General features: G+C 37.6%; 2 protein-coding genes across 2 annotated transcripts in view; both read left to right on the forward strand.

The window, feature by feature from the left end:
- Nucleotides 1-2,638: 2,638 nt before the first annotated feature.
- znhit2 (zinc finger, HIT-type containing 2) lies at nt 2,639-5,524 on the forward strand. Its single transcript, XM_033980221.2, has 2 exons — nt 2,639-2,704; nt 3,630-5,524. The coding sequence occupies exon 2, from the start codon at nt 3,675-3,677 to the stop codon at nt 5,349-5,351; it is 1,677 nt and encodes a 558-aa protein (XP_033836112.1). The 5' UTR covers nt 2,639-2,704; nt 3,630-3,674; the 3' UTR covers nt 5,352-5,524.
- Nucleotides 5,525-5,842: 318 nt separating this feature from the next.
- Nucleotides 5,843-26,047, forward strand: part of lrpprc (leucine-rich pentatricopeptide repeat containing) — a 79,083-nt gene continuing 58,878 nt past the window's right edge. Inside the window, exons 1-11 of the mRNA XM_033979188.2 lie at nt 5,843-6,053; nt 7,659-7,861; nt 8,289-8,411; nt 8,496-8,617; nt 8,712-8,770; nt 8,846-8,932; nt 9,009-9,135; nt 10,393-10,537; nt 10,613-10,770; nt 11,724-11,829; nt 11,918-12,025. Coding sequence (XP_033835079.2) covers nt 5,875-6,053; nt 7,659-7,861; nt 8,289-8,411; nt 8,496-8,617; nt 8,712-8,770; nt 8,846-8,932; nt 9,009-9,135; nt 10,393-10,537; nt 10,613-10,770; nt 11,724-11,829; nt 11,918-12,025 — 1,417 coding nt within the window. The 5' untranslated portion in view covers nt 5,843-5,874. The remainder of the gene's footprint in view (nt 6,054-7,658; nt 7,862-8,288; nt 8,412-8,495; nt 8,618-8,711; nt 8,771-8,845; nt 8,933-9,008; nt 9,136-10,392; nt 10,538-10,612; nt 10,771-11,723; nt 11,830-11,917; nt 12,026-26,047) is intronic.

A 26,047-nucleotide genomic window follows, 5' to 3' on the forward strand; every position in this document is an offset into this window, starting at 1 on the left:
AGTGTGAAGGACGACACAGTGTTATTTTATTTTATGATAGTCAAGAGAACAGTGTCAGCTCTGCCTTTTGGCCATTTTCAGCTGTTTCATTTAGTTTATTGGTTTATTTTAACAAACGCATTCATCTCATAAAAGAAGAGACGCTTTACACCAGATTTAGGTAAAGCCAGTGTCTATCTGCAGGTTACAAACTATTAAAATACATCTAAATATACATCTATTTACAATCAAACCATGCATTCTCACATTTTTTCATTTAAAAACATCACATTCTACATTTACACATTTAAAATTACTCACATATTATTTAAAAAAATGACCGTATAAGCTGTATACTGCGTGCAAATCAGTGTTGACAGAGCTGCCTCCCAAACATTTTTGCATATATCTAACTTTACAAGAGAAGTTCCTCAGGTCAGAGCGTTACAATTGAACAACATACAGCAGCGTTGATTCAAAGAGGTTCACGTATCTTTTGTAAAGTATCTGTATGTAGCAGTGCAGCACGACACCGAACTGGTATCTTGATTTACTAATGTTAAAGTAAATAACAGGTGCACATCAGTAGAGAGCAGACATATGGAATGACACTTTGCAGACTAAAAGAGTATCCTCCATATTCACACACACACACACACACACACACACACACACACACACGTACATACAGGGCCGACTCTATCTTTCAGGGGGCCCAAAGCAGAAAGTGTCTCTGGGGCAGTGGGCAGTGGATGAACCTGGGCTCAGCTGTTCATGACTCACATTTGACGACATTATGACTCTGCTCTCATCACCGTGTCCAGTTGTGTTTATATTTATCTGACCAAAAGACTGAAATATTTAAATTTAACTTGTAAAACAGACATTTAAAAGTACCTCAGGGGCCTCAGCTCACTGACCCTAACACTAACCCTAAACACACAGATTAAACAAATGTAAGCAGCAGATATTTTGCTACTATATATAAAAAAAAATAATGTAATCTTTATAAAGGGATATTTAGGCTGCTGTAAACACCTGAGCGCTGTTTCTCGTATAACTTTACATATTTTACATATTATTTTCAAAAAGAACATATGTGCTCTTGGGGGCCCCCTGGTGGCCTTGGGGCCCTAAGCAGCTGCTTAATCTCCTTATAGTTTGGGCCGGCCCTGTATACATTGAGAGACACTATAAAAACTGTCACATGCACATTTCAGGACTGTCTTCCTGTCTTTTCTTCAGAGTCTGTTGCTTCATTGTTCATTTTACTGGTGTGGAACTCAGTAAAACCTTCTGACTTAAATGAAATGAAGTGCAATGAGTTCACAGCAATGGGACAAAATCCTGACCTTACCATCTAAAATCTCCATTTGTAATAGGTTTAAATAATTGCAGTACAATATTTTGCATAATATATATGTCTGTCCAATTATTTATAGTAAGTACAGTGTGGGTACATCGCCAAATTGCCTTATTAGTAAAGCCACAGCTCAGGAGGTGGCAGGAAACCCAGTGATGTGTTTACTTGGACATATTCCTAATTCACTGGTACAAAATGAGCAGATTGTTCAGTCGTTCTTAATGGTGACTAGACAGAGTATTATGGTAAAGTGGGTGATGATCCTCCCTCTGTTTCCCTGTGGACGTCACTCATGTCTGATCTCTTGACTAAGATCATACTTGGACATTATATTGATGGAAATTCTCAGCTCTTCATAGACAAATGGAAGAAACCACTGGAAGCCATTGGACTTAAGTGTCAAATAAACTCAAATGGGCAGCGGCTTTGGACTTGAACTACCGATTTGAACTTTCTGGACCTTGGATTGAGACCAGTCTGAGCTGTGTATTGTCCGTTTGCTTGATTTGTTTGTTTCATGTTGTATATATATAAAAAATTTATAAATGTTACAAATAAAGACTCTTGTTCCTCTTTGACGCTTACACTAGAAACGAACATTCTTACTTTCAATTTTCCATTTGTCCCCTTGAATGTAATCACCAGTTTTGTGTATTTTAGTGATGTGTACACAATGAAATATCAGACAGCAACACTAACTAAAAAAGGCTTTGCTATGTGGCACTAATGCCCCTGTGAATGCCACCACCACACAACAAATTAGCTCAAAGATTCAGACTTGAAATGTTGGTATGGCACCGAGGGGTGGGGCCGAAGCAGCATGCCCATGTCAGCCTCAGACGCCCGCTTCATCGTGTGCTTTCCCTATGGGCTGACAGGATGCTCGGGCTCCTGGTCAGGGGTAGACAGCCACCTGACATCTCCCACCTGCATGACCTTTACTATGCTTGACCCCCCACCGGGACAATCACCTCACAGCAAACAGCCCCATGGGACATGTCCACACGGCACATTTCTGAGTGCTACAGAAACAAGTAGACAGGAAAGGATAAAGCAAATATAATATAAAGCAAATAAAACAAGAAATAACATTAAAGTGAAAGAATCCAACCTTAGAGTTCATGAATAGTAAACAACAATTTGTGTAAAAGCAGCAGATAGTCAGTGATTGTAATTATTATTATTGGTAATTATTCTATTAAAAAGATGATATTTATAATTATTTTTATGATTATCAGCTCTTTTATTTACTTATTTATTTATGTTTAAATATTATCGGCTCCTTTAAGTGACGTCGCTTGCGTGTGACGTCATCAAAAGCGGACAACTCTCAGTCAACGTTGGTTTTGTTTTCATCAGAAGGTAAACTCTGTTCTTATTCATGAGATTATTAATTAAAATACATGGTTTATTAGGAAAAAGGACAGAAATATATTATAGATACGTGGTTCTTGTCATTCCCTCATTCCACATTAGCGTTTTTAAATTAATCTGCGTAGTGTCTGTGTTGTTACTCCATCTTTGGCCTTGTACATCCCATGATCTAATGTGTGTTATGTTTTCTTTAGGGTACCTTAATATTTTGCTGTCAGTTTTGTGTGTGGTGAAGGCAGAGAATACAGAGGGTGGCGTGGAGAGTCTGTTGAAAGAAAAGGGGTTTATTAGAGCAATCAGAAGAAGAAACAACAGCAGAAGACTCAGAGATCAATGTACAGGCTGTTGAACTTTTGTTACAGGAGACAGATGAGGAGAATGCAGAGGAGGTTGAGTCTGTTGAAAGAAAAAGGAGCAGAAGACTCAGAGATCAACCTACATTTGGCTTTTACTTGCATCTTGCAGAATTACAGGAGACAGATGAGGAGAATGCAGAGGAGATAGAGAATATTTTGAGAAACCTTCAAAATTTAGGAACAGCAACTCATTCCCTGTTGTTATTCTACCTTTGGCCTTGCTTGTACATCCCATGATCTAATGTGTGTTATGTTTTCTTTATGGTATCTTCATATTTTGCTGTCAGTTTTGTATGTGGTGAAGGCAGAGAATACAGAGTGTGGCATGGAGAGTCTGTTGAAAGAAAAAGGAGCAGAAGATCAATGTACAAGCTTTTGAACATTTGTCAAGGCTTGCAGAATTACAGCACACAGACGAGGAAAATGCATCAGAGATTGAGAATATTTTGAGAAACCTTCAAAAGTTAGGAACAGGGAACAACTCATTTCCTGTTGTTACACTGTCTTTGGTGTTACTTGTTCAACTCATGATCTAATATGTGTTATGTTTTCTTTAGGGTACCTTCTTTTCATTTGCTGTCAGTTTTGTCTATGATGCTTCCATGAATCCAGTAACCAAACGAAGACTGCCCTCGTCTTTGAGGAATCTGCTGACAGACATCAGCCCAAAAGAAGAATGGACAGACATACAGCCAGACCCGGAGATCAGGGATGGGATTATAATACCGCCCAGGGGAGCTGCGGTGGCACCGGAGGAACTTCTGTCTCCATCCCACGAGCAGATGACCGAAGAGACCAAAGAGAAAAGCGAGAAAGGAGCCGTGTGCCTGCTCTGCCACTGTAAACCCTCCCTGTACACCTGTCCGCGGTGTAATGTGCCCTACTGCAGTTTGTCCTGTTACAAGAGCCCTGAGCACTCCGTTTGTTCAGAGGACTTTTATAAAGAGTCTGTTCTGAACGAGCTGAAGGAGATGGGTACAACTGAAGAGGAAGGGAAAAAGAAAATGCGAGAAATTCTGTTGGGACTTAGAAAGAAGGCAGAAAATACAGAGGGTGACATGGAGAGTCTGTTGAAAAAAGAAGGGATTTTACCAGAGCAATCAGAAGAAGAAACAGAAGACTCAGAGATCAATGTACAGGCTATTGAACTTTTGTCAAGGCTTGCAGAATTACAGGAGACAGATGAGGAAAATGCAGAGGAGATCGAGACTATTTTGAGAAGCCTTCAGAAGTTAGGAACAGGGAACGACGTCGATGAGCTCGAGTCTGAAGATGTCCAAGATGAAAATGATGACATGGACTTAGCCGATCGACTGCAAGGGTTGGATATTGATGAGCTCTCGGAGGAACAACTGTGGGGCCTTTTGAGCAAAGAGGAGAAGAAAAAGTTTGTAGGTTTAATTAAACATGGCGCCTTTAATGGACTTGTTACTCTGTGGAAGCCGTGGTGGGAGGAACACGAGGAGAAAGGTCGGGTACTGGTAGAAGTGCTCCACGAGGAGATGAGTAAAGAGAAAAAATGCAATGCCGATACTGTTAAAACATCAGAACAGGGTACATGTGGAAGTAAATCTAATAGAAAGGTTAAACTGGTAAAAGAAAGAAAGGACGAAACTGGTGTCCCTCCAGTTTCTGTAAAAATCCCCAAGTTGAGTTGTCTATGTTCAAATCCTTCCCCTTTGGTTGGCTTCTCTGTGGTCAATGCTCTTTTCAGTTACTCATTTACTCTTTGTTTCTTTAATGGAGACACTGACTCTCTCGTATTTGAACTGTGTGACATGATCTTAGCTATATCCGAGGCTCTGAATTCAAGCAAAATATTTACTTCAGTTCAGGAGGCATTAGATTCTGGCCAAAGTTTAATTTTAGGTGAAGGCTTCCTCGGTAAGGATGACCCCAGTGCCCCTGTCAGAGCTGTAGAAGCTGTAGCTCACATACTGACAGGTAGGAACAGGGAGGATTCAATTGGATACTGTCTCTCTGCTCTTAGTCATCTCCGGTTAGTGTTATCTCAGGCCAAAGCAGCCTTATCTAAAGAGGGAGACAAGGGAAATAAGAGAAAGAAATACTTTATGGCCTGCAAAAAATGTGAGTTTCTTCAAGCTTGGGTGGTTGAAAATGAACATAATGTAAATATTCTTGCTATTGAGCTGTGGAATGAACACAGTAAAAGACAGGCAGAATTATTATCAATGACTAAAGCCAAGGCTGAGGTTGAGCAGAGCTGGAAAAAAGGAAAACGAAGAAGAGGAAATGGTAAATTGGTGGAAGAAATCTAGAGCACTTGTATTTTCTGAATGGAGGGGAGTGTTGTCCCAGGTACAGAATCTTCTTATTAATTGATATTAAAGGGCGGCCCCCAAATCTCTGTCTATGGGCCTGTCTGAATGTGTGATCATGTTTCTATTTGTTGTCTTTTGTGTTTTCCAATAAACTCACGTTTTAAAACATCACATTATTGTATTTTTTTCCATTATGACATAAACACAGATTTTTTTAAAATAGAGCCATGACACTTAGACATACAAAACTGCAGTAAAATTTAAATAAATAAATAAATACCTACATACATGACTGAATAAATAAATACATACATATATGAATACCTAAATAAATACATACATAAATAAATAAATATATACATGAATAAATACATACATACATACATACATAAATATTGAATAAAAAAAATAAATAATGAATTTCGCGTTAGAACCTGAAACACTGACGATGACGTTTTCGTGACGTAGGGTCTCTTTGGGTCACGTGATGCGGAAGCTCGTTCACGCTGCGACAGAAAACATGGCCGCGCTCTTGAGATCAGCCCGGTTACTTAAGTACAAGCCTTCATGCTTACTCCAGATCACAGGGACAAAAAGTAACGGCGTGTCCACGGGTCGATTGTACAGCGGAGTCTTTGGCAGCAGAAACCTGGGAGTGTGTCCTCGTCAGCTCTGTCCCGCCTCAGGAAATGTGCCCAGGTATCTGCGTGTTAGCTAAGCGGCTAATGCTATCCACGCGTGATGCTGTAATGTCATTGAGGGTCAATGACAGACCCTCACATGCAGTTTTTTAGATTAATACAGCTCATTTATTTACCTTGAATGCAGAATGTAGCAGACGGCTGTTATTCCTGTGTAATATTGCTGATTTTGCTCTGGATTTTTGCACATGCGTCACTCTTAATTTGTGTAATTGAGCTCACAGGGATTTCTATAAACATTTAGACTGTTATTTAATTTTCCTGTTGTTTCATTTGTCTTTGAGCCTTTACCATTTTTGTCTGCATTAGCCAGAGAAGCAGAAACATGTTGGTGGGAGTGGTGTGATGGTTGTTGAGTTGAGTTCTTTCTTGTAGTTTAACTGTAGAGTCTACATGTACAAGGCAAGTTTATTTGTAAAGCACAATTCGTACACAAGGTAATTCAAAGTGCTCTACAGAATAAGAAAGACATTAAATTCACAATATAACAAATCAAAACATAAATACCCACAAATAATCATCATAAAATTAACATTAAAGGGGAAAAATGCAGAATAAACCCCTTTCAGTCACAGCAGCTAAACAGAACCGCTTGAGTCTGGATTTAAACATTGTCAAAGTCGAGGCCTGAGTCACATCTTCAGGAAGAATGTTCCAGGTTTTAGCCGCACAAAACTGAACCGCTGATTCTCCATGTTTAGTCCATGTTTAGTCCATGTTTAGTCCATGTTTAGTCCATGTTTAGTCCCGGTTTAGTCCCGGTTTAGTCCCGGTTTAGTCCCGGTTTAGTCCTGACTCAGTCCTGACTCAGTCCTGACTCAGTCCTGACTCAGTCCTGACTCAGTCCTGACTCAGTCCTGACTCAGTCCTGACTCAGTCCTGACTCAGTCCTGACGTAATCTTGACTCAGTCCTGACTCTGGGCACCAGCAGGAGTTGGGTCCCCTGAAGTCCTCAGAGTGTGAGATGGTTCATATGGCACTAACATGTTGGAGATGTACTACTGCATTTTGTCATACACATTGCCCTTCAAACACGCTCATGATCTAAAAAAGTGTCATTAAGATCTTATATGTCCTTCATTATTGTCCTGCTCAATCGGTTTCAGCCCATTTGCAACATTGTGTGATATCATATCTGCATTTAAACTGTTCGATTTTTCAGAGCTCCTAGTTTTTATTCTGTTTTTTGTGACTAGGCCTGTCATGAAAAATACTATATCGAGTTATCGCTCAATATATGAAATATTTTTTGGGGGTCAATGTTTATTGTGTGTACTTTTACTGGGAAGCTTTTGGTTATTTTTTTGGCAAAATTATAAGATTTAAGCTTTAAAAGTTGAATAAATAACTTCTATGACTCATGATAGACGCAAACTAAGCACTAAAGTTTTTCATTCTGCTGTTTATTTATTGCAGCTCATGGTTTTTAACAATATTGTAGATTTATAATAGTTTTGTGGTTTAAATCTGCTCTTGGGTTTTTTGTCAGCGGCATAAATTTGTTTCAGTATTATCTTTTATCACCTATATTTACTTTATGTCACACTTCAAAATTTGCTATGATGACAGACCTAATGTTGACATATTCTCTTCTTATTTCAGACGTTTTTTACCATTCACGTCTGGGCTGGTGCGTAGTTATGCAGTCGCCACAGAGAGGAAAGAAGAGGCGAGTCCAGCTGTGCGCTCGAAGCAAACGCAGCAGTTTGACTGGGCTTTGAGCAAGTTGGACAGCTCTGTGAGACGGACCGGTCGCGTCACTAAAACACTGCTCCTCCGCATCTTCCATGACATCTGCAGAACAGGTAATGCTACCAGCGTGACCGCATTTTCAAAATTAAAAACTGGGACAAACCTGAGTTGGATCCCCGACTCACTTGTGTGTCAGTTTATAATCAGAGGGACTTCGGTTGGTATGTTTTTTTTTTGCTCATTTTCTCATTTTCAAGCACAGTTTTGTGTATTTTGGCTGAACAAATAACAATATATCCCCCTCTTTACTGTTGGCGGGTGTTAAATTGGTCCAAAATGGGGCCATGTCAGACATTTCTTGTTTAAAACTGAGACAAATCACTGGTTTTAGATAAATTTACTAGGACAGGGGACTCAAAACTGGGATCGTCCTGGGTAAATCGAGACATCTGATCACCCAAAATATCACACAGTTACACAAGTACAACAACGACAGGACTAGATTTGTATGAGATTAACTCGATTTGTTGTAATATTCAGGTTATCCCAGTGGTAATCAAGCTTTATTGTTACTCCGGAGCTGCGGATCCCTGCTACCAGAAGTTCCACCTAAGGACCGCACGGAGTTGGCTCACCACATCTGGGAGAAATTACGGGAGCTGGGTGAGAAACCGTAATCAGTTTGTGCTTCGTTTCAATATTTGATCAACATCTGAACTCATTTTGTGTAATATTTTTGTATCACAGGCGCTCAGTACGACGTCAGCCATTACAACGCCCTACTCAAAGTTTACCTGCAGAATGAGTCAAAATTTTCTCCTATGGACTTTTTGGCAAAGATGGAGGCAGAAAACACCAGTCCCAATAGAGTCAGTTCACCTTTTTTTAAATCACATACAACACTTGACACAGGTGATGCTAATTTTACTACTAAACACATGTATTTTACTGTATATTCCACAGGTAACGTATCAGAGACTCATTGCTGCGTATTGTCAAAATGGAGACATTGAAGGAGCCAGGTAAGTAAATGTTGGTGATATGAATAACCCAAATACTAAAGTTATTTTTGTTTTACCATCTGTATTTCTTTATAGTACAATATTAGGATTCATGAAGAGCAAAGATTTGCCGATCACAGAGGCGGTCTTCAATTCTCTGGTCACGGGTCACGCTCGTGCAGGGTAAGGCTCGTTTCTTTTATATTTTCTCTAGAAATGAAACGCAGAGATATAACCTTGATTCTCCCTCATTGCGCAGTGACATTGAGAGCGCCAAAAACATCCTAACCGTCATGCGAAATGCTGGGATCGAACCGGGACCTGAGACTTATGTGTCACTTCTGAATGCCTACGCACAAAACGGAGACATGGAGAGTTTGAAAGAGGTTTGTGGACTTGTTTTTTTACGATTATGCGTGTGACCAAAGTGCTTTTTACACATGGGCTGTTAGATTCAGTTGAATAGTTGATTTATTTTTGTTTTTGTGGAGCCATGTGATTGTCTCATTGTTAAACTTTTGTTGGTAAATGTGTTCAGTGGTGGAACGTAACGAAGTAAAAGTAGCAAAGTACAATTATCGCGGTTCACCTGCGGCTTCGTTGATTTTTTTTTTTTTAGTTCAATTTTGCATGATTTTTTTACATCGTCTGAATTGCATTGTGTTGTGCATCCTGATTGGCTGTTGGACTGTAGACCATTGTGTCGTGCGTCCTGATTGGCTGTTGGACTGTAGACCATTGTCCATCAGTCTCCTCCGTGCCGTGTCTCCTGTCCAGTACAGAATGTGTTCAGACAAATTTACATAAACGTCGGATCTCAGTGTGACTCTGAAGTGCTGTACGTTTGCAATTTGTTTTCTCCCCGACAAAACCCACAATGTCGACGAAACGTTCTGCACCGACAAAGACGCCTACGAGAGTTTAAACGAGAGAGAAATGTGAGAAAATGTTAACGCCTGTGTGAGAAAAGTGTATAAAGTGTGTGGTGAGGGGTTTTACAGACAAAAACATAAAAAATAAAGCTGATACTTCGCAGATTTCACCTATTGCGGGTTATTTTTAGGACGTCCCGCGATAAACAAGGGACCACTGTACTATACTTGAGTACTAATTTTAGATATCTGTACTTTACCTAAGTACATTTTAACGTGGCTATTTTTACTTTTACTTCACTACATTTGAGAGCCGTATCTGTACTTTTTGAGCTGGACAGAAAAGTAAATGTATTTTTATTGTCGTTTGAGACCTGCTGAAAAGACTGAGGGTTTTATTTGTTTGTTTTTGTTTTGCTCAAATCATGAACACGTTAAAAATAAACCAACTAGAAAAAAACATATATAATTAAATTCAGCACAAATCTGTATCAAAATCACCACATTTGAAGCTTTATCAGATCTCAAGCTCGTCTCAAAATACTTTTACCCTTCAAGTATATTTTAAACAGTTACTTTAATACGTTTAGTAGATTTTTTCACGCGATACTGCTAAGTAAAAGTGCAGATACCGGAGTAAAAAAGTACTTGCGTTCACAGTACAAATGCATTTCTAATTAATTTCACCACACGCCCTGTTACCTGAAACTAAACCGCACTCTAGACTTTGCGTTTTGACTCCTTATTTTGTGTTATATTTTTGTATCTCAGACCATGGACGAAGCAGAAAAGGCAGATTGCAGTTTGATGGACAGAGACCTCATGCAAGTTATTTTCACTCTGGCAAAGGCTGGACACCATCAGCACACCCCAGAAATGATAGAACGCATGAGGCACGAGCGGGGCTACATCCCAGGTACGATTCCCCACTCCTTCGTTTTGATTTTTTTTGTCCCATTCCAGACTTTAACTTTAGACTTTTTTATCGTAGACGCCATGAATTTATGTTTGAGTCTCATCACACACGGCCACGAAGACACCGCCTTTCACATCCTGAAGAGTTTCCCCACATTGCAAATGGACGTCGTCAGCCCAGACGCCCTAAACCTCGGCAACTTTTTCCTGAGACATTGCGTCACCATGGAAACGGTAATTGAAATATATCCGTACTGAAATATATGAAGAGCCTCTGTACCTGCTGCTGTCAGACTCGTCATTTTGGTCTTAAATGTTCGTATTAACCCGCTCTACGTGATCCTGGGGTTTTTATTTCACTATTGTGTCTGTAAATCAAGATCTGAACATTAATAACAGACAAATCGGGCATTTTCTTTGATTGGAGCTGAACATTGTGTTGACGTCGCACTCACTTAGTCCACTTCTTTTTACAGTTTATGCCAAAAACAGACCGATTACATTTGAAAAGTAATCGGAGGCTTGTAGTTTTACTCTTAGAATAGTAATATTTTCAAAAGCCAAATGTATTTTATTGCTAGCAAAACATTATTTCATCGCTTCTTTGATAAAATTCACTTTACGTTATTGTCATTGCTAATATCTGTACAACATGGAACAAAAAGATAAAAACTATTTGGCAATTTTTCAGAATATTTGGTCTGTTTTTGCTGTGGACCTCTTATATATGCATAGGCAAAGTAATAACTTATTTTTTTTATTCTTTATTTTTAAATATATTTTTTATTTTTACTTATTTATTTATTTTTACTTATTTATTTATTTTTACTTATTTTCATTTATTTATATATATATATATATATATATATATATATATATTTTTTTATTTTTTTAACTTTATATTTCATTTATATTTTTTATTTATATATTTTTATTTTTTTATCTTTATATTTTATTTATATTTTTTATTTATATTTTTATTTATTTTTTAAATCTTTATTTTTTTAATCTTTATTTATTTATTTATTTATTCATTTTATTTATTTATTTATTTTTATTTATTTTTTATTTGTGTTTATTTATTGTTTTATTAATTTGTATGTATTTATTTAAATTAATTTTTATGTATTTCTTTATATTTCTTTATTTCTTTCTTTATTTTATATACTTTTATTTATATTTTTCAGTCTTTAGAAAAAATTGGGCAGTACTGTAAAGAGCTCCAAGAGTCCAGCCTGCACACGTCACCTCTGACCTTTGCGTTGTCCTGTGCTCTGGAAGCAAAGAAAACCGGTACAGACCTTTTTCTTTAATTATTCAACTGTTTATTCTTGTACATTTATAACATATAAATAAATACCCATCATGCATCTGTTTTCAGCCATGTCTCTCGAGCTGATGAAGATGTTGAAAGTGCAGAACGTGCCGGTCAGACCTCACTTCTTCTGGCCGCTCCTCACGGCTCACCTCAAGGACAAAAACACGACGGGTAAGAACTCGCGGCATGTGGTGTAAAACGCACCTGAGAAAGAAGCGTTTGTTTGCATCGTTACAGTGTCAGTGGTTTTGTATTTTATATCCGCCATTTTAAATAATTGTGCGTCATAACAAGACAATCCTGAGAATAATGTATCGAAATATTACGCAAAACTGAGACCCGCAGCGTTAAATCATGTTCTAATGCAGTTTCCTCCTCAAAAACAAACATGGAGTTGTGTTTTGTTTCATGAGTCACACTTTATTATTTGTCTGTTTCATCTCCAAAGCTCAAAACGCTCGGTTCCACCTCGTGATGTCATCAAGTGGTAGTTTTCAAGTTCAGCTCCTTTTGAGCTTTAGTTCAGTAGAATTTGGCAATTTCAGGACCGAAATGATCCAAGTCCAAATCTCTTTCTCTCTATCTTTATTTGTCTTTCTCTCTTCCACTCTCTCTTGCTCTCTTTATTTCTCTCTCTTTTTCTATTTCTTTCTCTCTATCTTTCTCTCTCTTTATTTCTCTCTAACTTTATGTCTCTCATTCTCTTTGTCTCTCTTCCTCTCTCTTTCTCTCCATCTTTATCTCTCTTCCTCTTTCCATTTCTCTCTCCTATCTCTGTATCTTTTATTTCTCTGTATTTCGCTTTATCTTTATTTCTCCCTTTCTCTCTCTCTTTATTTCTCTCTTTTTCTCTCTCATTTCTGTCACTTTCTACCTTTATTTCTCTATCTCTCTATTTTTCTCTCTGTATCTCTCTGTTTATCCAGTGGAGTCCATGGAGATCACTTGTTCTCTCTTTCTCAATCTCTATTTCTTTCTCTGTTTATCCAGGTTAACTCATTGAAATCACTTGTTCTCTCTTTTTCTCTCTATCTTATTTCTCTCTACTGAGATCTCTTGTTCTCTCTCTCTTTCTCTCTCTTTATTTCCTTCTCTCTCTTTCTCTTTCTCTTTCTCAATTTCTCTTTCTTTTATTTCTTTCTAGCTTTCTCTTTTTGTCTTTGTCTCTCCTCCTTTTTATTTCTCTTTTTCTCTATTTACCTCTATCTTTATTTCTCTTTTTCTTTCTTTTCTCTATCATTATCTTTCTTCCTCCCTCGCTTTCTCTTTATTTCTATCTTTTTTCCCTCTTTCTCTCTATTTCTTTCTCTATTCCTTTCTCTCTTTATTTCTCTTTATCTTTTTCTCTATATTTCTCCTTCTTTCTGTTTCTCTTTCTCTCTCTTTCTCTCTTTATTTCTTTTTCCATCTCTCTTCCTCTCTCTCTTTGTCTCTATCGTTATTTTTCTCTTTCTATTTCTCTCGCTTCCTCTTTATTTCTCTCTATTTATCCAGGTTAACTCATTGAGATCACTTGTCTATATTTTTCTTTTTCTCTATATATATCTCTCTTTATTTCTCTCTCTATTCATCCAGGGGAGCCCGTTGCGATCACTTGTTCTCTCTCTCTCTCTTTATTTCTCTCTCTTTCTCTCTCTTTTCCTCGTTCTTTCTGTTAAAACACAAAACAAACATAAAACCAAACTAAACCCCGTCCGTATAAAACACAAACATCTTCATTCGTCCATAAACTTCATTACACTTTTTTTTAATTTCATGACATTAGTAAAAACACTTTTCTTTTCCGTGTCGTGTTTTTTTCTTTCTTTTTTTTTTTTTTTTTTTTTTAACGCTTTCCGTCTTTCTCCGTCGTCGCAGCAGAAAAGCCTTTTAAAGGAGCGTTCTCTCAAATATTAATGCGGCCGTGAGTGGGTTTCAGTTTGGCCTCGACTGCCCCGACAAAGAGTCTGATCCTCGCACGAGAGGTCGGAGGTCAGAGGTCGAAACACACACGGGGTTAGACGCAGAGACAAACACGGCCTCTGGGGGGCGCCACAAAGAGATCACAAAGTTTATCAAGACGTTTTAACAAATCAGAAAAAACAGAATGACACGGTTTCCTTTTTGTAGCGAGAATAATCGTCCCTGATTTGTGAGTTTAGCGTCAAAACTGAACATCGTCTTGAGCGGATATCGGTTTTCGAATATCGGTTCATTCGATATCCTGGTTGGATGTTTAAATCGATGTAATAAGATTTTTTGCAGTTCGTAGTCGTCCCAGAAAGTCTCATAATGTTTGACTTTTTGCTTGTGGAGTGAATTAGAGATGCACCGATTCAGCTTTTTTTTTGTATTTTCAGTGCTGATACCGATATCGATACTACGATTTTAAGTAAAAGCGAATTTCCTGGCCTGGGAACGCCTTAGGGTCCCACTGGAGGAGCTCGAGGAAGTGTCTGGGGTGAGGGAAGTCTGGTAGTTCAGCATTATGAGCTTTTCTAGGCCAAAAACGACTCGTAAATCGTGTCGTTTCATCTGATTAAAGGCCCAAACAGGAAATCACCTTAAAATCTGCAGATATCATGGAACCGATTCTCGATTCAGTTCATTCTTCAGTATCTGTGGCGATATTTGACTCCAGTATCGGTATCGGTGCGTCCTTTAGAACCGTAATGGGCCATATACAAAGGAGAAAGAATATACAGGAAAATGAAAATAAAATACGCAATAAAGATTTCAAAATAAAATAATAATAAAATAAAAAATAAAATAATAATATAATAAAATGAAAAAGTCAAATAAAATATAAAATAAAAAAATAAAAACATAAAATAATAAAATAAAAAATAAAATGAATAGATAAAGTAAAAAATAATAAATAAAATGAAAAAAAAGTAATAAAATGAAAGTCAAATAAAATATAAAATAAAAAGTATAAAATATAAAATAAAAAATACAATGAAAAGATAAAATTAAAAAAATAATAAAATAAAAAATATAAAATAAAAAAAATGTAATAAAATACAAAATAAAGTAAAAAATAATAAAATAAATAAAATGTAAAAAAAAATAAAAATAAAAACTCAGGACTCGGACTCAGGCCTCGCAGCCAAAAGGATTAAACAAAAACTAATAAGACAAAACTGGTCCAAACATTGCTATTATTGTACTTTTTATATAAAGAAGATAAATGCTGTTTTCAGTCTCGGCTCTGGTATCGGCTCATATCGAGTATCGGCAGATCCTTAAAGCTCTAGTATCGGTATCTGAAAAGGCAGAATCGTTGCGTCCGTAGCTGTTTCCTTCGCTGATGCTCGACCTTTGTTTTGTGGCAGCTGAACTTTGGTCTTTTAGCCTGAAGCTCACACAGTTCAGTTTAAGTTTATTTTTATATAACATTTAAAACAACTTGAGCTGAACAAAGAGCGTCACATAAAAGTCAATAAAAACAAGTTTACACAGAGGCAAGAGTTGATGTAATGATTTTTTTTAGTAAATCTGCACAAGGACGTCGTCTGTCATTGTATTTATAACTGAACGACTCATAAAAACTGTATTTTTTAATGGCAGCTGTATTTGTGTACTCTTTTGTTACACCTCTACAGATAATTATTAATGTAAATGTTGTGTATTTGATCATGAACCACTGAAATAAACGTGGCTTTTGGAAATACTACTGTAGAAATACTAAAAATAACAGATGTTTTTATAGCGGCCTCATCGTCATCAGGCTGTATTTTCACTTTACACTCGCACGGGACTTTTATGTGAAGCCGAATCGTGTTTAAATGTGCTTTATAAATAAGTTTGAACTTAAATAAAAACACAGTATAGAGACGAGAGGTGCAGCGATCCCGATACCGATTCTGATACCAGCGTAGAGACTGAAAACAACTTTTATTTCCTTAAAACAAAAATAATATAAGACAAAACTGATCCAGATTTTTCTTACATGAGGGAGAAATAATGGGAACATATCAAGTAGATATAGTTGATTAAAAAACAAATGTGACCGATTTATATTTCAAGTTTATATCATCTGCATCTCCCCCGAGATCCTCTTTTGATGGGACATATACAAAAGAGAAAGAATATACAGGAAAATGAAAATAAATAATAAATGCACAATAAAGATTTTAAAATAAAATAAGAAATAATACAATAAAAAAAGTTAAATAAAAAATATAAAAATGAAAAATAAATGAAAAAAAAGAAATAAACTTAAAAAAACAAACAAAAACAAACTAAAACTAAATAAAAAAAAAACTCCCTCAATTATAATTTTAATTTCAGTTGCTGATGATGCTGCTGATATTGATGGTATTGATCAAACATTAACTTTGCCCCCCATCATTTTCTGTGTTTTTAATGCACCACAATAGACTCAAATACTTAAGTTAAACACTTCTAATCTTAACTTATTTATTAGAATACTACAGCACTTTAAAATTACTGGAAGCACTTTAGCCACATACACACTTTATACATATGCACTTTGGACCGTATGGATTGTGAATTTTTTGTGATCTGTGGAGTTGTTGTTTGTTTTGTGTCGTCCTGTCTCTTGTCTCGTTTTAGATGTTGAGGGACTGAGAATGAAAATGAGTTGCGCAGCGAACTTCAGCACATTTACACGTGTATTTTTTTACTGGTGTTTATTAATGTGCATTGTCCCTTTTACATAAAAAAAAAAATAAAAAAAAATACAGGCCCTTCTTTTAACGCCCCTGCCCTCCACACACACAAATAGTATTTCCTTGAGTATAGGGCAGAAAAGAAATGATGTCGGGAGGGTTACCCAATTATTCATTCAAAGAAGAAGGAAAAAATGAAGAATGGAGGAGGGAGAGAGAAGAGGGGGAAGAGGAGGGAGAGAAACTGAATGTTTAAACTAGTTTTAACTTCATAACTAATAACTATACTTAGTCACTCACTCATTTTACCTGCTCAATTATAAAACATCAGCCCCGCCCCTCAGCTCAGCCCCGCCCCTCAGCTCAGCCCCGCCCCTCAGCTCAGCCCCGCCCCTCAGCTCAGCCCCGCCCCTCAGCTCAGCCCCGCCCCTAAGCCCCGCCCCAAGCTCGGATGATTATTTTATTCCTGTTTCTTGTCTTATGCTTTGAACCATGTTTGTTTATCATTGTCTTGTCTGTATCTTTGTCTTCTTTGCATAATAAAATAATAATAATAAAAAAAACAACTAAAAATACATTTAAAAAATAATAAGGTAAAATATAATAAAACAAATAAAATGTCAATTAAAAAATAAAATATAATAAAACAAACAAAATGTCAAATAAAAAATAAAATAAAATGTCAAATAAAATAAAAATAATGAAAAAATCTAATAAGAAAATACAATTATTAAAATTAATAAAAATATAATAAAAATACATAATCATGCCTAGTAACCAAAAGGATTATAAAAAAAAGTACAATAATAATAATAATCCCGTCCAGGTTTGAATTCCCTCTATACAAAGTCATTGCAGATTTCCTCCTTTAAAACACATCAGCAGAAATTGTATTAAACATATTCCAACCTAACCCAGAGATTTATTTGTCCACATCTGAAACCAGTGTCTGATCAGTGCAGCCCTAATGGAGACAAACTAAAAACATGGGGACCCTCCTCGTCCTTGTTCGTCAGGGCAGTTCATTTGGTTGTTTAGATGGTCGTGTTGCGTTCAGGCGTCTGGACGAGTCAGACGGTTAAAAGACACGTCTGAATCCACATTTCATTCCCACAAACACAGATGTCAGATGTGTTTAGCGGCGGCTGGGCTTTTAAGTTCTTTATTTATGCTGAGCTCTGCCGCTCTCTTTGGGATTTTTAGAGTTATTAATAAGTCATGTGTTTTCCCCCGGTCAGTTCATTGACATCATTTGAGGAGGCAGCAAGGAGAAACTGGAGAAAACTTCGGAGATCAACTCTAGAGCTCGGCCGATATGGGATTTTTTTTCATGGCCGAAGCCGATACCGATTGTTTAGAACACAGAGCAACCGCTGACCAATGAGATCTGCCGATATTCTAGGGCTTATTTTGATTATTTTCCTCTAATTATGTCATTTAAATTTACTATAAATATTCTCCCAAGGTCTTTTTTTAAACACAAATCTATAAGAGAGCCGTGTACTTACATTTTTGCGCTGTTCTTTTCGTGTTAAAGTGTTAATATAAAAGCTTTGTGTGTATGTTTTTAGGCAGCACATCAACCAAAATAAAATGTCTGCCCGTTCCACCTTGTGACGTCATCAAGTGGTAATACGGGAAGGAAGTGCTCCGCTGTGTTTTTAAACTCCACACACCTTCATTTCTAGAATCATTTGGACCATTTCAGCGAATCTGGGATTGCTAATCTGTGCTGAACTAAAGGTAAAAGGAGCAGCTGACTTGAAAACTACCACTTCATGACATCACAAGGTGGAACAGAGCGTTTTGAGCTTTGCAGATGTTACAGACTAATAATAAAGTGTGACTCAAACGTGTGTGAATGAAGCAAAACACAACTCCAGGTCTGTTTTTGAGGAGGAAGCGGCTTTAAAACATGACTTAACCTCCTGAGACCCGAGCTCTTGCAGGACTTTATTTGCAGAAACTATTAAGAGCTCGAACACATACATTTTCTGTAAAAAAAACAAAATGAGAAACAATTGTGCCTCTAGAAACAGGAAGACATATGCCTTTAAATAAAAAAAATAAATAAATAAGAAAATAAATTAGAATACAATATAATAATAATAATAATAATAATAATAATAATAATAATAATAATAATAATAATAATAATAATAATAAAAAAAAATTACAATAAATAAATTAATTAAAAGAATAAATAAAAAATAAATACAAATAAAAAATTAATAAATATTCTAAACTCTTAGAAATATTCAAAATTGAACATGTTCTTGTTGCTGTTCTTCTTCTAAAAATTTGCACTGTGGCCTAAACAACCCAAAATGTGTTGTCCACAGATGAGGACACCAGGTCTAAGGAGGTTAAAGCTACAAGAGTCAAATTAGTGTAATATAGAACTTTTAAGGCCGATATCTGATACATTGGAGCGATATTTGGACTTTTCATTGTATTGACCGACTTATATATTGATCTATGTCTAATTAATTCCCTTTAGTTGAGACAGATTTGCTTGTTTTTAAAAGTAAAGGGGAACAGAAACAGATGTGGACTTCATTAGAACGTGAGGCATTTGAACGTACAGCAGATGTTTAAATATGGAAACTCCTAACATTCAATTTATAATTATTCACATCCAAGGCATTTTTTTAACCGACAGCAGCTTTAATCATTATCGTGATAGAATCGATAATTGCAGTTGTTTTGGTCGTGATAATCGACTGTTTCAGTATCGTCCCAGGTCGATGCAGCTCTAACGTCATGAGATAATAACGATGATGATGATGATCTGTGTCTGTTTTGATTAGAACAGAATCTCACACACTTCAGCGGTGTTTGAATTAACCCTCATCAATGTTTCATCTTTCTCTCTCCTTCTCTACCTCCCTCTTGCTTTCTCTTTCTCTGTCTTTCTCCTCTCTCTCCACTCCCCTTCTCCCTTCTGTCTTTCTCCTCTCTCTCTACCTCCTTCTCTCTTGCTCTCTCCTTCTCTCTCTACCTCCCTCTTTTCTCTCTTGCTTTCTCTTTCTCCTCTCTCTCTACCCCCCTTCTCCCTTCTGTCTCTCCCTCTTTCTCTACCTCCCTCCCTCCCTCTCTCCTCTCTCTCTACCTCCCTGCTTTCTCTCTTTCTCCTTCTCTCTCCTCTCTCTCTCTTTCTGTCTTTCTCCTCTCTCTCTACTCCCCTTCTCCCTTCTGACTCTCCCTCTTTCTCTCCCTCCCTCTCTCTCTTGCTCTCTCTACCTCCCTCTTTTCTCTCTTGCTTTCTCTTTCTCCTTCTCTCTCCTCTCTCTCTCTTTCTCTGTCTTTCTCCTCTCTCTCTACTCCCCTTCTCTGTCTCTCCCTCCCTCTCTACCTCCTTCTCTCTCTTGCTCTCTCCTTCTCTCTCTCTACCTCCCTCTCTCCTTCTCTCTTCACCTCTATCCTTCTCTCCTCCTCTCTCTACCTCCTTCTCTCCTTCTCTCTCATTACCACCCAACAGCCCAGTGTGTGTGTGTATGTGTGTGTGTGTGAGGTGTGTGTCCTGTGTGTGTGTGTTTAGTTGTGTGTCCACATGTTTGAAGGGGGGACTTTGGAGTGGTCAGTCCACCTCCCTCTCTCCTTCTCTCTCTCTCTTCTTCTCCTTCTACCTCTCCCTCTCTCTCCCCTCCCCTGTGAGGTGTGTGTCCAGTGTGTGTTTAGTTGTGTGTCCAGTATGTGTCTAGTTGTGTGTCCACATGTTTGAAGGGGGGTCTTTGGTGCAGCCCAGTGCACCTCCCTGTCTCTTTCTTCCCCTCTTCTTCTCCTTCTCCCTCTCTCTTCCTCCCTTCCTCTGTGTGGTGTGTGTCCATTGTGTGTTTAGGTGTGTGTCTGATGTGCGTCCAGTGTGTGTTTAGGTGTGTGTCCGGTGTGCGTCCGCTGTGTATCCACATGTTTGAAGGGGGGGTCTTTGGTGCAGCCGGTGCTCTCTCCTTCTCTCTCTCTCTCCTCCTCTGTGTGCTGTGCGTCCAGTGTGTGTTTAGTTGTGCGTCCTGTGTGTGTTTAGGTGTGTGTCCGGTGTGCGTCCGCTGTGTATCCACATGTTTGAAGGGGTGGGGGTCTTTGGTGCGGGCGGTGCAGGTGATGTGACTGATGTGTAGTGACTTGATTTCATGTAAATGCGAGCGCTCTGAGGGAGTTCACTTTGGATTACTCGCCCCACTGTGCACGTCCCATGAAATATTAAGCCGCGTGTCACTTTTTGTCCACAGGTGTCACTAGCGGGCAAATACGGCCAGATCCACGGAAATGAGGGGTAGCAATGGGAAGAGTAAAAGGGAGGGGGGGGTCGTAGCGCATGTTGATGAGGTGTGGTGTTGGCGGGTGTAGTGGAAGCATATGCTAGCCTGTACGTAGCACCTGCCGCTAGCTAGTTAGCGCGTGTCACTGTTTGCAGCTCGCGGTCTTATTGATTCTGACACAAAATGGTGGATGTTTTTAAGTTTTTTGTTTGTTTTTTTTTCAAATATTTTACACTACTTAACATTATTTCTCCTAACTACTTAAAATTATTTCTCTCTCTAAAATTATTTCTCTCATTCTAAGTAAAATTTGAGATGTTTTATTGCATTTTAGGTGGTAAATGTTAGTAATAATGCTAATAATGCTAGCACTTTTAGAAAAGATGCAGTACGTCACATTTATTCATTGGCATACACTTACACTCAGTCAAAAGTTTGAACACATCATCACATTTATTTATTTTTTATTTATTTTTACTACTTTTACATTTTATATACACACAGAAGGCATCAAATATATGAAAAAGGGTATTTTTTATATTCAAATCCTCAAAATTGCCACTTTTTGCTTTGTCAAAAAATATTTAGTAGCGTTATTTAAAGTTTTTTTCTTTACTACGTAATTTTCTATATCTTGCTTCATATATTTGATGTGTTCTGTTTGTATATAAATGTAGAAAAAAGCATTAAATAAGATGGTAACTTCTGGTGTTTAAACAAGCACAACCAGGAAAAAGTTTGGACACACCGTCTCATTCAGTAAAATTCTTTCTTTTAAAATGTAGAAAGTAATAAAAATAAATACATATGGAAGATGTCAAATATATGAAGATAAATGGAATCATGTAGTAAAGAACAAAAGTTAAACAGCTCTACTAAATATTTTTCGACAAAGTAAAAGGCGGATACTTTGAGGATGTGAATATTTTAAAAAATTAAATGTCCAATCCTGAGCTCTACTGTTTTATTTATTTTTATTTTATTTTATTTATTTATTTATTTTTGATTGTCATAGAAATAAAAAAATGTATTGTAAAAAAAGAAAAAATATTTAGCAGAGTTATTAATATATTTTTTGTTGCCATACAAATACAAAAATTATTGCAAAAAAAAAGAAAAAAAATATTTAGTAGAGCTATTAATTTTTTTTTCTTTACCAGATAATTCCATATTTCTTACTTCATATATTTGACATCTTCTGTGTGTATTTAAACTGTAGAAAATAGTAAAAATAAATTAAAAAAACACTGAACGAGAGGGCGTGTCCAAACGTGCACATAGATGCAGTTAGCAACCTCGTTTAAAAACTAGTAGTAGGACTAAGCCTGTCGTTTACGCAGACAGAATCACAAAAGTAGTCTAACACACACACACACACACATCCTTGTACATTCGTCTCCTCATCTTAAGTTTTTGACATCACCTCTGAGCGAGCGAAGACTCCAGCCCCTCTTCTGCAAAAGGTAGCGACAGATAGTGCAGTAGTGGGGGAAAGGAGAAGTGACAGCCACTCATGTCCAAGGACGACCGAGATGACAGGGACCGGATCCTGTTTTCCTCCCCTCCGCTCTCCTCGTCCGTGACAGTTAACCTGGAGACATGAAGCTGATGCTGATATCTTGTGATGAGTGCCATGCTTAACTCACTGCTAAGATCCTTTCCCGCTTTGATGGGGTGTCATATTCGGTGCTGACCAACCTGCAGAGGCCCTCACAGGTCGTCTGGTGTGCCCCATGTTTTATTTAAACACTTCAGACAAGACACGGAGCAACGGGGCTTACTCACATCCAAAGACCGGAAAGTGACCTTGAGGGACAGGGATGCAAATGATCCAAGTCCGATTTATTTATATAGCGCGTTTTTTTGGGCGTTTTTACTCGTCTTAAAGGTGCCGCATTACGCAAAATTGATTCTGTGTCGTCCAAAACAGACCTGGAGTTGTGCGTTTTGTTTCATTCACACATGTTTCAGTCATGTTTTATTATTAATCTGCTCAAATTCTACGCTCAAAATGCTCAGTTCCACCTTGTGATGTCATAAAGTGGTTGTTTTCAAGTTAACAGTCACCTTTTTACCTTTCGCTCAGTAGAAATTTGGCAATTCCAGGGCTGAAATCATCCAAATGATTCGTCACACCCTCGGCCAAACTATGAAAAAAGTGCGACTCGTATTCCGGAAAATACGGTACATGAAATTGACTCTTGTGAGGTTTAAGTCATGTTCTAATGTTGTTTCCTCCTCAAAAACAGACCTGGAGTTGTGTTTTGTTTCATTCACACATGTTTTTAAACCTTTTATTATTAGTCTGTTACATCTCCAAAGCTCAAAATGCTCTGTTCCACCTTGTGATGTCATGAAGTGGTAGTTTTCACGTTAACATCTTCCTTTTACCTAAAAATAAATAAATTAATGAATGAATTAAAAATAAAAATGCAAAATAAATGCATAAAAATAAATAAATACTAAGTAAATACATAAAAATAAATAAATACAAAAATAAATAAATACATTAAAATAAATACTAAATAAATACATTAAAATAAATAAATACAAAATATAATAAATATACATGCATAAATAAATAAATAAATACCTTTAGTTCAGTGGAGATTGGCAATTCCAGGTCTGAAATGATCCAAATGATTCTATAAATGAAGGTGTGTGGAGTTTAAAAACACAGTGGAGCACTTCCTGTATCACCGCACGATGACATCACAAGGTGGAACAGAGCGTTTTCTGTTTGAACTTGGCCTAAATCTGCAGTTTTTGTGTGAATGAAACAAAACACATCTCCAGACACTCAGTCATTCATGCACCAGTGTGAGCGACGTGGGTTAAGTGTCTTGCCCGAGGACACGACGAAAGCGTTCATCTGTGGGGGGGGCTGGAATCGCACCGCCAACCTGTGCGTCGGTGGATAAACGCTCTACCAACTGAGCCACTGTTGCCCGATAATCAAATACGAGCTAAACCACTGGGACGATGAGAACTTTTGATGTTTTTTCTCTTTTAAAACCTTAGTTTTTTTCACTTTAATGGCCTGAAGTTGCCTTGAAAGTTTTGTAGTTTCAGAAAATAAACTAAAACCGTGTAGCTAAAAGTGCTGAGGAAGTCCGAACGCCGGGCGAAATAGCATCACGTCTTCAGCTCTCATTCACTCTTTCCGTCTTTGTTTGTTTCACCGTGAAATTGATTATGGATTATTCAGTAGGAAGGCAGGTACGTCGTCTCCTCGTTCATAAAAAAAAGCCGGAGATGAAAGGGAATAGGGGTGGGAATGGACGACGGCGAGGACGAACGGACGGATCAGCCCATTGAGAAGAGAGCTGACGATCGGTTTGTTTACGTGTTTGTCGAGAGCGGCGCGGGCTGACAGTGAGAGGGGCCGGCGGACGAGTGATACGCCTGGAAAAGCGAACGGACGGCGAGATGGAGCGAGCGCCTCAGGTAGTTCTATACCTGGGTTAATGCAGGTTCTAATGGGACGTAAAAGCACAACTCATCTTTTATTTACCCGCTGTGAGAGGCTGCCAGGTGAACACGTGTGTCCCGGGAGACGCCGCAACAGAGAGAGGCTATAAATTTGTAAAAAAAAAAAGAAAAAACGGTGGTAAACAGCATGGTTCAACCCAAGAAGTACTTCGGTTAGTTTGCAGCGGGCCTCATGAGAACATACGGTGCCCTCAGAGGGTCATATCGGTCCAATACGAGGCTGATCACGATAACGATATTACGTTTTGAAGTGCTGATGTATTGATGAGCACGTACAGACGATAAACGGTGATTTGGAGACTGATTTATAATCCGGAAAGTAGGATTACCCTTCAAAAAACTATTATAAATCTACAATATTGTTCAAAAAATCTAGTCTGTCAAGTGGATAAAAGGTAATCTGGCCAGAACTGTGTCGATAATGAGTCGTAGAAGTCATTAATTCAACTTTTTAACGGCTTAAATCTGATCATAAAGCTCCAAAATAACCAAAAGTTTTCGAGTAAAGTGGTCCCTGGTTTATTGTAGGGGTCGTGTTCGAAAAATAACCTGCAAAAAACAAAATCCGTGAAGTATCAGCTTTATTTTTTACAGTTATTCTAGAGCCGGAGGTCAGAGGTCGAAACACACGGGGTTAGACGCAGAGACAAACACGACCTCTGGGGGGCGCCACAAAGAGATCACAAAGTTTATCAAGACGTTTTAACAAATCAGAACAAAACAGAATGACACGGTTTCCTTTTTGTAGCGAGAATAATCGTCCCTGATTTGTGAGTTTAGCGCCAAAACTGAACATTTCCTTGATCGGATATCGGTTTTTCGAATATCGGTTCATTTGATATCCTGGTTGGACGTTTAAATCGATGTAATAAGATTTTTTAATGGTCGTAGTCGTCCCAGAAAGTCTCATAATGTTTGATCTTTGCATGTGGAGTGAATTAGAGATGAACTGATCCAGCTTTTTTTTCCCAATACCAATACTATGATTTATTTTTTTATTTATTTATTTTTTAAGTATCTGCAGATTGCCGATATTAACCGATACCAGTTTCCTTTAAAAAACAGTTGTCTTACAGTGGTCCTGTGGGGGTCATGTTCTAAAAATAACCTGCAGTAGACGAAATCTGCGAAGTATCAGCTTTATTTTTTCCAATTATTCTCTATGTTTTTGTCTGTAAAACCCCTCACCACACACTTTATACACTTTTCTCACACAGGCGTTAACATTTTCTCACATTTCTCTCTCAAACTCTCTCAAAGTTCAAACCTTTGTAGGCACGCTCATACGCCGTAAAAAAAGCATGTAAATCTGTACTAAAAAATACACAAGACTGTGAAAGGTGAACCGAGATGTAATGAGGGACAACTGTAGTGCAAAAAAATCAATAAAAAAAGTAAACACGATAAACCCTGAACCCCCGAAAAATCATTCCATTTGTCATGTGCCGATAGCGTTATCAACCAATTTGACCGATATTTGGCCTTTTTGTCGTATCAGATATCGACTTTACATTTCCAGGACAGGCCGATATTTTATTTTGGTCGATCTGCTGCCTAAAAAACACAAAAAACACAAAAAACACACACAAAACTTTATGATAACACTTTAATATGAAGAGACAGCGGCACAAAACGTGACGACACAACTCTTTTATAAGTGTAAAGGACAGTGACCATGAAAAAACCCATATCTGTCGATCTCTAGTAACTTATTTAGTTTTTATTGTACTTATTTTTGTGCTAAAGCTGCGTGACGATACTCATACGTCTGCAGTGGGTGAATTAGCTCCATGTCGTTGTATTAAACAGACGCTCAGAGCTTTGTCCAT

This window comes from Periophthalmus magnuspinnatus, chromosome 15, assembly GCF_009829125.3.
Source record: "Periophthalmus magnuspinnatus isolate fPerMag1 chromosome 15, fPerMag1.2.pri, whole genome shotgun sequence".
Taxonomy (NCBI): domain Eukaryota; kingdom Metazoa; phylum Chordata; class Actinopteri; order Gobiiformes; family Gobiidae; genus Periophthalmus; species Periophthalmus magnuspinnatus.

Coding starts and splice junctions, on each gene's coding strand:
- znhit2 (XM_033980221.2), top strand. CDS start 3,675: ATGAATCCAGTAACCAAACGAAGACTGCCCTCGTCTTTGAGGAATCTG.